At 39.6% G+C, this 13,830-nt stretch overlaps 1 protein-coding gene and 1 non-coding gene across 2 annotated transcripts; both read right to left on the bottom strand.

Moving 5' to 3' along the window:
- Positions 1-10,483: 10,483 nt before the first annotated feature.
- Positions 10,484-12,604, bottom strand: Phb1 (prohibitin 1). Its single transcript, XM_033343853.2, has 4 exons — positions 12,525-12,604; positions 12,023-12,121; positions 11,478-11,899; positions 10,484-11,402 (listed from the first exon to the last, which is right to left on the bottom strand). The coding sequence occupies exons 2-4, from the start codon at positions 12,117-12,119 to the stop codon at positions 11,094-11,096; spliced, it is 828 nt and encodes a 275-aa protein (XP_033199744.1). The 5' UTR covers positions 12,120-12,121; positions 12,525-12,604; the 3' UTR covers positions 10,484-11,093.
- A 686-nt stretch (positions 12,605-13,290) lies between these two features.
- Positions 13,291-13,364, bottom strand: TRNAN-GUU (transfer RNA asparagine (anticodon GUU)). The gene has a single exon. It is a non-coding gene; the product is annotated as a tRNA-Asn (tRNA).
- Positions 13,365-13,830: the final 466 nt, after the last annotated feature.

Here is a 13,830-nt window from a genome sequence, read left to right as displayed (position 1 = left end):
AATGCATTAACGAGAAACGAAAGAAGAATTTAGAGAGGAAGGGAAAAAGAATTGAACAACTAAAGTCTCATGCACGACCGCCCTTTTAAACACCTCGCAAGCCAATTTGCCACGGCGTGTCCACGAGGTGATAAACGCTAGGCGGATTCGAGTGTAAACTCTAGCTTGTATCACGATTCAGCAGCACGAACGAGTCTTTAACGAGTATCATCCGGTTGAATGAAATTGGAAAAAACGAGATCGCAGAACCGGTTGCCCTAAGATTTCGAAGCTTCTGGAAAAAAAGAATGAACTGGCAGGAAACAGTGACACGCGATTCGGGGAGAGGAACGTTGCAATTCGTAACAATGTATTCTTTCGTTTCTCCGAAAAAATTAGCCAAGACAATCGCATAATGCTACAGCAAACTTCTTTGCCCCGTTTTCTCTTACCCCACGCGAGTTCTCCGTACTGCGATTTAAATACACAGTATATTATTTATTAATAGTATTATTTAGTAATTACTTTATTATTGTTACTTGTTATTAGTAAATTATATAACAATATGTAAACGCAATACTTTTGTTTTAAATAAAGCTTTAACCGCGCTTGGATATTTCAAGACATCATATACTTGATCAAACTCTGCTTCTTGCCAATTTCCTAATTTTCCCAATGACATAAATAGCGATGAACAAGTGATTAAGTTACATCCAAAGAACGGTATTTCCAACCTCATCGTTTTTCCTTATTTTTTAATTTATGGAGTTTACCAGCATGGTTTTCAAACGACTCGTACGGTAATGAAAGATCGAAAAAAAATATCATTATGTGAGAGAATTTTTGTCGAGGCATGTCTCGAATTAGGCGGTAACGCGTGAATAAAAATACACTGACGAGCGGCGATTGGCAAAGCGGTCGCGAACTAACCACCTATGGGGGGATTAATTTAATACCTGAGTAAAATCAATCAACGAGAATTGATGTTGGTTGGAAGAGTGGGTGCCGAACGACCTGCAGTCGGCTGACCAAACTGTACGAGCTGAGGGGGAGAGAAGAACGGAAAGAAGGCAGTATTTGCTTTGCGACGTAGCGGGGCCCGTAATCAGTGTAAATCAGGGGACACGTAAATCACACCCTCTGCGGTAAGAGCCTCTCTAACGGGTGGTGTAACGTATGGTAGGAAATAAGTGATCGTACACGAACGGCAATTTGGAGATGCTTCTGTAATACTTGTCCGTGTTATCGTACTTGGACACGAGCCATGTTCATACATTTATTCTTTTCCTTCGTTCTCGAATAATTTTTGCTTACCACTGGATCTACGAATGACGATAGCGATCTACAATTGGCAATTTTAAAACGTCGTTAAATTGAAGGTAAAAGAAACGAGTAACTACTTATATTTGATATACAAGACCGAGACTGTTGTTTCTCTGCGACTATGAAATCAATCGGTTTAAAGCTTCCATGGTAAGGGCGGCGATTAAGAGAAGTATAATAAACAACGACGTATACTCGTATTTTTGGGTACACGGGTACGTGATTCACGTCGGCGGCTTGTGTGGTCGTCGGTACCGCCCCCGATTGCTTCCCAACCCCCATGTAAGAGGAAGAGAAGCGAAACGAGAGGTTCGTACCACCTGTTAATCATAACCGATTAAATTATTAATATTCGGATAATTACACCGCCTACGATGGACCATTAATATATTTTCGTTAGCCGTGCATCGATCGAGATTGTTATAATTCCAGGACGAATATCTAATTTAGAGTCAGAGGGAACGTTTCGAACGAAATTTCGGTGTCGTTCGATCTAAAAGTTCTCGATTCAGGCTTACTGGAATATTGGATGCACTCGCTCAGGTACTCGTATTTTCCCTCACATCGACGCATACGTGCGCATAAAGCACGTGTGCCTTCGTGACTACACGGTCGAGCACGCTCGAGAATCGGTCGGTAGAGAGAGATCCGTCGATTGCAAATCCGTAAATCATTGGCAGGAAGAGGCGTTTACGCGCAAACGAATTAATTGAAAAGGCACCTCGTCGTCCTCTTTCTACCTTTCTCCCTTTCCCTCCCTATTCGGCTCTTTTACCTTCTTCTGCTTTCACCCTTCGCTCCACTCGATCTTCTCCATTTCTATCGTATTCTTCTCCTCCCTCTCTGTTTATCTTCCCTCCGTGTATTTACAGGCCGATACACAGGGATCGAGGAACAGCAGCGTTACTTGCCTTTCGCCGAAACAACGTACAATCGTCCGTTCATTATGATTGTAGCGTAACTACGGTACTTTCCGATCAAATTACCATTTCGATTGTATTTCATCATTTTGACTGTGTCCGTCCAAGTGCATTTAAAATAGCGACAGAGTAAGAGAGAGAAACGAGATGCGCCATAATTGCTCACACGGGATCCCTGGTTGATCCTGCACGATGAAATTCGAATCGGCGAACGATCCTTTCTCCAGTGTTGATCCCTCTTCGCCGGCCTTCTTTACGATACTGCTTCGTCTTTCTCCTTTCCTCGCGAAACCCACAGTATCGGACTATCTATCTTCTTCAGGTTCCAGTCCGGTCAGATACACAATATCTCGATACCTTATCGCCCACATGATTTCTGGTTCGTCTACGTTCAAGAAACACACGCGCGCATCTTCTCTTGTATCTTGACGTATTTGCTTCTTCTTCCTCGCACTTCTACGATGGACCAAATACGACCACTCACCTTCTCTCTTGCTTCTCGCTTACCATCTCAATAACGCGAATGGCCCCGGCGCCTCGAAATCCCGCCGAGATAACCTTTATTGTAATTACAATAAGGCATTATGCGCGCCCAAGATCCAAACGGGTCGGAGGTCACACACTGGCTTGCCTTTTTCGAGGCTCCTCTTACAATCATCTCTGTATCTGTGACACGTTTTCTTTTTCTTTTTTGAACGTCATTTTAGACATACCAGATTCAATCACGCGGGAAATTCTTTTACAAAAATAAAACACAACGATGCGATATTCTTGCGATACCTTTTTTAATTCGAAGATCGACGTATTATTAGAGTTGCATTTTCAGATGTCATGGAAATGCAGGTTAAAATCTAAAAATTAAAAGAAAGGCGAGGTCCATTCTGTCGAGTGCGCCGGATGTGAAACCGACACGAAATCATGCAGCATCGGACGTGCGAATTCCCAATTTCCTTGTCGGCAACCGTGCCGCGACCAAAAGGAAAGGAAAAAATGTGGAGGAGAGAAATTTACATCCCAGGATTTCGTTTCACGTGTGATATGAAACTAAAAGGACCGGCACGCCACTGGAATTATTACGAACAATCATCATTATGTCCGAAGAGAGCGGAGTAATCTTCTGCTCCATCTGTTATAAGCCACGTGTGGTGACAGAAAAGGGGTGAAACGCAGCAAATTCTCAGATAAATCTTTCGCGTGTTCCAGAGAAAGCACCTCCGCCATTTCGATTCAAATTTCTTTATCCAAATCTCAATTCAATTCTGATCACTTTCTCTGGTAGATTCAGATGAGAACGAAAACAAAAATACTCCCGTGAAGCCTGACAGCGAAAAATTAATAATTTAATAGCAAGAAATTTGCACGTTTCGAAGAAGAGAATTACATCGAACGTGTCGAAACCTTCGCGTTCTTCGAATTCAAATTTCTGTGTTTAAACCTACATTTCATTTCCGTCATTTCCATACGAAATTCTAAGAGTAAGAGCAACTTGTAGGAATGATAAAAATTATAGGAGCGAGAACAAGAAAACACATTTGTCGCTCCTAATTTATAGGAATCGATGACTTAACGTCAAAAGACGTTTGAGAGAAATGAATACGTCGAATGTAGCAAAATCGTGGCAGAGCGAATCCTGGTGATATTATCGAGAAGGAGTGGCCGCTCGTATGCGCGTATCGCGTTTCATGGCACGGCCATCTTTATATATGCAGACGGGCCACGCGTGGAAGGTCTGCGGTAGGCGACATGTTCACTGGACATGACTTATTGCCTACAAGCGCCACTGTAAATCTCGGCGTTACAACGTCTGCTTCTGCCACCGAGAGGCGCAAGGGCGGCAATCGCACACCGAGACACATGGAGATCTTTTCAGAGATCTTTGGGGTCGTGTGCTCTTTTTTTCCACCCGCGTTCAACTTGAAATTAAGCTGACTGCACTCGTTTCAATTAGATACCAACTTCTCTAAATTCGCTTCTTTCCTCGATATTTCCGGCTGTTCGAGTCGTTTAATACCAATGAAACGTTTTGAGACGTTTTTAACAGGCGTCCTTTCTTCCTCTTCCGCCGGATAAGAAGTTTGAAGTTGCCATTTAAAGAACAGGACAACGTCTGTGAGAAAAAGGATCGTGTTTTCTCGACTGACTAACGTCACGAATTTGACGAAAGTTCGGTTGAAATTACGTGGAAAATTACAGGTCCAACTTCCGGTGCTAGCGGAAACGATCGAATACATAGCCCCATTCTCAGCGAACGAACTGCAATCAACGACGATTGACAACTGAAATCAATAATTTAGATTAATGAAATACAAGATTACGCTTATTCTTGTTACGAAATTTTACACCGGAAAATTTCAGTTTTTCCGATCTAATTTGAAGCATCTAACACGTCGAACGCTCCAAGAGCTAATGATAAGGTTGGGCTAATCGTCGTCTGACTATGGGTCTCTTCGCAGCAGAATCCTAATTGAATTAGAAGATCCGGGATTTTCGAGGCGGGACCAGAAGCAGGTTATCCCGCCATTTACGAGCAACCCTTCATTTCGAACAGTGAGAGCGTCGGAGAAGACCGAGAAGCACCCTTGGCGAGTCTGTTTGCTTGGCAAACGATAAAATAATGAATCTTTGCTCTACGTTTCCACTATCCGATTCACAAAATCAAAATTTTCGTTGGCTTGAGAATATAATTCGATAAATAAATTAGGTGAGAAAGATCGCGTAAATTCCAGGCAAAATTGCCCGAAAATTAAAGGAAAATACAAGGAAGACGCCTTCGTTTATCGTCGCATTATTCCACTATATATACCGATCTTTTTTCTTGCTAATGAAGATTTATGACATTATTTTCGTTCGTGCTTTTATTTGCTGAGTCGGTTAATCTTACATCGTTAAGCGCCACAAAAACTGCGGCAAAATAGCATCATTATTTTTTATCGGCGAAAAACTTGGTCAAAGTTGTACGTCCCATCCTACGATAGAAACATAGACCTGACGTAATCTTGAAAAGAAACGAAATCAACGCAATGTTATCTATCGATCGTTCGCTCGATACACTTTTGATTACGTATACCTAATCAAAGTAGAAACATTGTAAAAGTGCTGTATGTGGAAAAGTACGAAAACGGAGAACGACAAAGTTAAGGTCGATGCAGCGAAGAAATTCTCGAATCGTTAATTCCGACGTACCTCGGGCGTACATCAAATTGACATTCACCTTCACAGAAACCGTCAATTTCACGACGATTTGCACCCGCGGGAATTCGTCCTCACGTGCAACGAGTGACCGTTCACGAAAAAGCTCGAGTAAAAATGAGGGTCGGTTTCAGGAGAGAGGATAGAGGAAGAAGAAGAAGAAGGAGAAGAAGAAGACAGGTCTCGATGGTCGCTGCACGTCGCGTGACGGAAGATCCCATGATCACAGGCACACGCACGCGCGTATTTGCATCTTATCCGCGTCTACGTATGTTCACGATGAAAACCGACAATTTTCGCAAAGACTAATGTCTTTCGCAACACGACAAACACACGTGAAAAATCTGAATAATCTACGTAATAGAGATCTTTAAGACCAATCTATCTTTATCTGGATAAAGTGAGCTGAATTTCAGGGTATACATTGACAAATTATACATGTTAATGTTACGCGATAAATGATCCAAGCCGAAGACACGCCTGCGTATTCATATATCTTGTAATTAGCATAAAAATAGTGAGCGTGTCTATCATCAAACTAATGTTTGTCTCACGTGGATGGTTGGCTGTGACGATTTTCGTGAATCGAGCCGACAGTGCATATACACAGGTATGGTAACAGCATCTGAGGATGTAGCAATTACGTCTGGACTCCTTGCCACAGATGGACGGGACCGCAACCACGGAACGCCCCTTGCGTTACACACATGTTACAAGTTCCCTTCTGTCCCTCTTCCCTTTCCTCCTTACCTCTCTCCCCTCTTCTTGCTGCTCATTCCTTCCTGACCGAATTAATGTTCGTACGGTCAGCACGAAAGACGCTCCTGTGGGAACCGCGAGACATGTCTTTGTCGACGTCCATCCCGGTCGACGAACGCTATCCTGGTCAACGATTACGAGAGCCAAGGAGATGAAGGAGAGCAAACATCGTACACGAGGATGAGGATTAACTTGAAGAACGTACTAAGGTTAATGAAGACGAGCAAGATATAGCAGAGTATCAGCTGAAGGGTTGAGCGCTTGAAACTTGTTGGTGAACTGCGGATGTGTATGCATTTATGGGAAATTTAACTGCGAATCCTCCAATTTTCTACGGCTCGATCTCTCTCTCTGTTTTCGTCCCAGCATGAAAAAGAATATTAAATGTTCTAAGGAGATGTTTAGCATAAAAGCGAAGAATTCGAATTTGTCAAAAATGATTCAAAAAATGAATAAAAAAAAAGGAGATTAAAAGTACAAGAATGCACAGAATGTAAATACATACACAATAAGCAAAAATATGAAAGATACCAAATTAAATAAAGATTCGCAATGTAAAATTATTAAATAGTATTGCGTGATAATTCGCTATGAATATAACTTGGAAAGTGAAATTTTTTAAATGATGGAAATTTCGAGAAAGTAGATAGTATCGCCGAACGAAGAATAAGAAAGTGAAGCTTCAAGAATACGATGTTTCCTATTTCTTTACAAAATATTCACGTTACGATGTTCACGCAAACATTCATTACTTCAAGTTACGCTTAAGAGGTGACAAATAACATTGTCACCAGCAGCTTTGTATACTACGTAGAGTGACAGCGAGTGAAGAAAGGAAAGAAGCAAATGAAAACAAAGAAAAAAAAAAGAGAAAAAATATCGAATGGTAACCGGAATCACAAAATTGCTTTACGCTAGTGATTGATAAATTTTGTCGATTACAAATTTTCGAAACGAACGCGAGTTATACACGTTCGAACCTTTTGTATGTTGATGCTACTTCGTTACGTTAAAATTGAAGAATTCGTTCCAGTTTCACCGCCAATCGTGTGCGATGTGATCGCTGGATAACGGTGACCCTGAAGACAGCAGGTAACCCCATAGCCATGAACTTTCTTTTCTCGTGTGCCGTTGACAATGGGGAGTCACGACCGTCTCGTGGATTTCTGCACGCGATGACCTGCGTACTTCCTGAGGACACTTGAAGAGGAAGTGTCCTAACGGGAGCATAGACCCGCTTTCTGTTCCAAGACTTCACCCTTTGTTCCATGAACCATCGTCGTCCACGGTAGGCTAGCCGAAATCAGACTAGAAACACGCGACGAAGGAAACTAGCGTAAAAATAAACCGTGCAATCGTAGAAACGATCGGTCAAATCACCGGTTATCAAAGATAGTTGGCCAACTAATCCACACGGTATTAACCGTAAGTTGGTTGCCTCTCGTCAGGGCATTCGAGCTCTAATACACCCTAGGGGTCGTGAAAGGGATGAGGCGGCAGTCACGTGTATTCTGCCCGGCATGGCCGCGAGATTACAGGCCGGCTCGAGGCTGCCTGCGATGTAAATCAATCTGCCGCACAACTTCCCCGAGGGTCTGGTCTAAACTGTTCTCTCTACGGCGAAAAGTGAATGGCAATCGTACGAGGTGTCGGATGTTCGAAACTATGTTTTCTTATTGCTCTCGCGCGTCAGCCAAGTACGTTTTCGAACCTAGAGAAGAAACAGCAAGAAGAAAACAGGTCAAAGATGAATGGCGGGACTACCGTTCGCCGTGCATCAACTAGAAGAGGATCAGCGACAAAATCGTGCCGGCTGCATTTATTGAAAATTACTCCTCGCGTGCCAGCTCTTCACGAAGATGAGAAAGAGGAGGGTAAAGAGATGCAATCGACTAGCCGCCCCAAAGTCACGATTATGCTAACCGAAAGGCGCTTGGTTTAATAAGTTTAGGAACGCTTTAAAGTGCAATATCATCATATCCCGACTGTTCGGTTCTGAACCTTAACTCCAGACGATAAACGAGTCTCTTAGTATTCGCTAGATCGTTAAATACGTGAAACTACATTTTCATGTAAGTGGATAACAGTAGAATCGTTAGTCCTCCGTGCAGAAAATAATAACAGTACCCTGTGCTAGTAAATTTGCCATCCACAAAAGCAAATGGTGGAGAAGAACGAAAACAATCGAAGCTCGGTTATTTAACGTTGCGAGCTATTCAATTTCCTGGACTTTAATTCGGACGATGGTCAATGCGTTTCGTTATATGCCCTCAAGTCCCGTACTCTTCAAGGAAGAAAGGGGAATGCAATCATAAACCACCGAGGGTGGTTTTCGTTTCCATGTTTCCTTAATTAACATTTATACAGTGGTAGCAGCGTTTGTTACGTTAGTCTCTTCAAAGGGATGACTTTGCTCTGGCGTGAGCGAGCATTACACGAATTTTCATTATATTCCTAATTACTATGCCCGCAGTTGCTTCTCCTAATTCTAGGAAAGAGTACCAAACAATTGATGATAGTTGTGATTAATAAGAAGAAGAAACTAGGCATTTACGATGCAGCCGGGAACGTGTTAAATATAAGAAATTATAGAAACTATCGCTTTAACTTCTGGATATTTACGAAATTCTGCAAGCTACGAGTTCGCAAAAGGAGATTATCGCTTTAGGCGATCGTGTCTCCGAGGAAGGCCATCGGCATATGCGGCTCGCGTGCATCGATGCAACCGTAGGTTCGCAGTAACAGGTGCAGATGCAGAGGAAGCAATCGTTAGCTCGACAGCCCGCGGTGCATGTGCGCCTATTATGATTTCTTTCGTAATTAGTTTCCCTTCTCTCGTTCTCCGTGTTTCTCGTTCGAGTATTCATATGCGCCTATTTATTCATTTCGTTGCACATATGCATTGCTCGGAAAACATGTGCCATCCTTTATCGTTCACATTTGGAATATCGATGATAATAACGATGGCCTTGATCTTGCATTGCAAGTTCCATCACAATTCCTTGTGGCGTAATGTTGCGGGATACAGTTTAAAAATGCAAATTACTTCGTACATCGTAATCATGCACATAGAACGAAAATTTGGACATTCCTCCCCGTTTCTGTTTATTTATGACTATGAAATAATTTACAGGTTCGTACCAGTACCATCGATAGGCCAATTGCTTACGTTTACAATCATTATTATCGCTTCAATCGCGCGAGAATTTATCAAAAGTCCGGATAAATTTAAAAGTTCGTTGAAATATGTTTCGTAATGGAAATACCCCAGCTGAATTATCGTATTGTATTTATTTATTGGAAAATACCTGACCAATTTCTGGATCCATAAATGTTCATTGAAACAGGTTAACATTTAAGTTATGGGATGGATTCAAGACTCCAACGTACATATCCGAGAAAGCGTCTTGCCGAGGGATTTCACCGAGGGTTGGCTGTTTGCGCCTCTCGACAAATAAGGGGAAGTCGTTATCCTCTGGATGGGAGGAGTAATTAACTGCTTCTACCTCCTTTCTGTCCGCCCCACCTCTCAGTATCCTTCCTTTCCGGCTTCGGCTTCTACTCGAAGGAGCAGACTTAAGGAGACTCGCTTAGGCTTTCACGCGGTCGTGTCTTCATTATTCACGCTAATCTGCTTTTGCTTCGTACTCCTACCGCCACGATCTTGCCTTGTACCTTTTCAAGACTGAGACCTCTCGGTTAGTTTACAATTTATTGAAAATTATAGATACAATCAAATTTTATAATGCATAAATCATTTTCATTCATTATGCCTACTTCGAAACTTTCTACAAATTACATCTGATTATAATACATAAAATATAACATGAAATAAAGGAAGAAATTATGCATTTCAATATTTACATTTACGAAACTGCTGTTTAATTTTACGAAGAAGAAATTGAAATTGTTAACGTGTATTTCCAATTTTCTTCGCAACCCGTGATAGAAACCCCACGGTGATCGCCAAATTGTGATGAATTGTTTTCTTTCTTAACTGGCAATGCCGACAAACGTTGGGCCAGAGGACCCCGACTGCGATAATCTTTCACCAATCTTCAGTCTTGATTGATCGTCATAATTCATTGGTGATCCGGACGAATAAATGACTGCGATGAAATTTCGAAGTCTTTTCCCTAGCTAGCATTTTTCGCGATAAAAAAGTACGATTTTAAAATATCGGTACTTAAAATTCTTAAAAAATTAAAGTTTTGAAAAAGTTGCACATTGAATAAAGTACGAATAAAGTGACTGTCTGAAAATATATACTCTGAAAAATAAAATTTAAATTGGTATAGATCTTTTACAGAATATTTACTAATTTACAACTATGTATTAACAAATACACCATGTATATAAGCATTGCGCGATAGATGTGTTCAATTCTCCCAGATCATAGCATACAGTTCACTAAAAGTTATACATTTCCTGTAAAAATTGTTTTTATTACTTGACACTGAAATAAATACAACTCTATCATTGCTTACTAATTACTGTGAATGCACAGTTTGAGGTACAGAGCCTATTATTGGTAAGCCAATAACCCTGAAATAAAATAATCTTGTGGATGCAAAAAAATTTAAATTCAAAAGCATTACACACATTTTAAATTTTATATTAGGGTATTGAAAATCCACAAGGAAAATGATCTCCTCTTCTGAAAAGCAAACTGACCCATAGCTAACAACAACAGATGCTTTCAGTTTGTCAAGTAATTATTACATAACTGAAAGGGAAACATGTATAGAATTACAAACTTAAGAATGTAGACTAAAATTTTACAAAAATTGCTTCATTTATGTCTAGGAACATGTATGCACATTAAAAGTTCCCTGTTACTAGTACGCCATTAATGCATCAGACTCGTACATTATAATATAAATGCACAACTTATGTATATAACTTTTATTTGAGTTCATATCTTTACTGTGGTAAGTTTAATAAAACATTTTGACCTGGTGGCAAATAAGCTACTTGACGAGATCTAGACAGATTATGGGCTATATCTTCTGCAGCTTCGATTCTTCTAAGTTCAACTAAACCATCGCCTGCTTCACCAAGGGATTTTGCAATTAAGCTGGCAGCTTGAGCATCACCCTCTGCACTAATGATAGCAGCTTTCTTGTGTTGTTCCGCTTTTTCTACTAAGAAACGGGCCTTCTCTGCGTCTTGCTGTGCTACTTGTTTCATTTCTACAGCCTGAGTAAATTCTTTTCCAAACGTTAAGTGTGTCTGAAATAAAGTAGGTTATGAGATTAAACAGAGTATACACATATTGAAAAACATAAATGATCATAACATGCTTACAATAGAAATATCGTCTAAAATTAATCCAAACTGAGAAGCTCTTTCTGTTAAATCTTCCCTAACTTTTTGAGAGACGCTCTCCCTCTGCGTGATTAATTCTCCTGCATCAAATTGAGCAACTACTGCTTTTAAGACTTCATTGGTAATAGAGGGCAATACTCTTTCAGCATAATCTATACCAAGAACAGTATAGATTTTTGGCAAGGAGTCTGGTACAGGTCTGTAGAGAATACGAAGTGTGATGTTTACATTTTGTAGATCTTTACTTCCAGTAATTACAGGAATATTTCTTGGCATTGATCGAATATCAAATATGATAGGTCTCTGAACCCAAGGAATAATGAAATGAGTTCCTTCCCCTACAACCTGTTTCTTTATTCCAGTAAATCTATCAAAAATAACAGCCCTGTGACCACCATCGACTGAAACAAACAATACACAAGTATTATAAAACTTGTAACTTTGTAAAACTAAAAAAAAAATTGTAAAATTTATTGAACTTATATTCGATAAACACATTGTTGCATAATAAAAGGAAAACCAACCATTGTACAAGGCATTATTAACAACAAGCCCAGTCGCAGTTAAACCTAACCCAAGCTGTCCTATACGATTCCAAAACATAGCCATTTTTGATAACATCTCTGAAACAAGAATAAGAATTCAATTGCAGAAAACAAATGGAGTGTTCTGATGCAACACTGATCGATATAGATACAGTTGTGGTTAAACAACTTTAACTACTTAACCTATAACGTAACAAGATCAAAATACGAATTCGCTCTAACAACATAACCAGGGACAATAATTTTCACAAAATTGTAAAGTTTAAACATATCAAAGAGTCACAAACGTATAACGTGAATAAAATATTTAAGAGTATCGTACAAGACCAACCACATGCGGTTTCAATCGATTCTATAAATAAGTAATAATGTGTGCAACTAACAATAGACAATGGTGTTATATTAACAAATAACTAATGTTTTTCATATTAACATAATTAATTATTATGTAATAAATGTTATCTTTCAAAAACGAACTTACATTTTTCCTCGCGTTGCGTATAGGTTGTCGGCGAAAGGAAGATGGAGTCCAACCACAATTTCAAATCGACAGTAGCGCCAGTAGGATTTCGGAGGTAAATTTAAATTATGTACTCCTATTAATGGTACATGATACAGTCGTAATATATAATAACAGATAATCGCTTTATTTAAATAAATATATAGTGTATCAAATCATATATTGTATCATTCAAATCTAATTTCCCATTTGCTTTCTATTATATTGCAGTATATTGGAATAATTTATACGTTTCTAAAACTTAAAGCTAACATCTAAATCTTGCTCATTTATTATAAAAATACGAAACAAATTATAGATATATTCAATATTTGTATATTTCTATTACTTCTGTATTGTGTTATAGTAAAAGCCGTACAATTCACATTAACACTATATGCCTACAAGCACAGACGAGCTACAGAAGTCATCTGTGCAATAAGATATGACATGTTTTACATTTCTACTTTTAACAGAAAACTTACTGCTAACGTTATTATTAATAATGAATATGTTCTATTTCATTCCAAAATTTACGATACATGGTACGATCTTTATCTCGGAACCTCTCCAAAACCAGTGTTTCACTTTTGTGATCCATAACTTTAATAACTAAATACTAGATAATGTTGTTTCTACAGTACACTTGTGATACAAATGTATAAATTTTTTTTGCCAGTGAACACGTGCCGGAAAATATAAAAATCGTGTATTATTTCTATTTTTGTAAAATTTGCAAAAAATAAATCGCCCCCGGGTGGGCTCGAACCACCAACCTTTCGGTTAACAGCCGAACGCGCTAGCCGATTGCGCCACGGAGGCCACGTGACAACTACTTTCTTAATACTGCAGATGCTGATGTGAAGAGGATGTTGGTATGTGAGGTTTAATGATAAGATTGTTCGTTGTTGAAACTGTCGAATATATTTAGAATAATAAATTAATGTACAGCCGTATACGTAAGTCGTTAGTACAAAGTATAAATCGCAGAATAATTACTCGTTAATGCTCGTCGCGTAACTTGGTAGATACTCGTTAGATACTCGGAGATACTTTGTAGATACTGTACAATACTCTGTCGCTCGCGATCGCGCCCATTTATTTATACTGGTCGGGGAAGAGTCGGAAAATTCAAATTCGTCTTCATTGATCAGTTACATTGTTTTGCCCGGAGTTTGTTTATCATTACATTTCTGCGTCAAGGTTGAGCCAATGTCCTGAGGCAAAGCAACAATGCTATTTTTCTTGCTATTTCTAGACAACTGTAAATATAAAATATGAAAGAAAT

Source organism: Bombus vancouverensis, chromosome 11, assembly GCF_051014615.1.
Source record: "Bombus vancouverensis nearcticus chromosome 11, iyBomVanc1_principal, whole genome shotgun sequence".
Taxonomy (NCBI): Eukaryota; Metazoa; Arthropoda; class Insecta; order Hymenoptera; family Apidae; genus Bombus; species Bombus vancouverensis.
Note: the sequence above shows the minus strand (reverse complement) of the source record. Positions and strands in the feature narration are given on the sequence as shown.

Excerpts from the sequence above, each read along its gene's own strand:
- Phb1 (XM_033343853.2), bottom strand. The coding sequence starts at position 12,119 with ATGTTATCAAAAATGGCTATGTTTTGGAATCGTATAGGACAGCTTGGG. Across the intron at positions 11,900-12,022 it reads TAATAATGCCTTGTACAATG|TCGATGGTGGTCACAGGGCT; the intron begins GTTGGTTTTCCT and ends TGTTTGTTTCAG. Across the intron at positions 11,403-11,477 it reads TTTTAGACGATATTTCTATT|ACACACTTAACGTTTGGAAA; the intron begins GTAAGCATGTTA and ends ACTTTATTTCAG.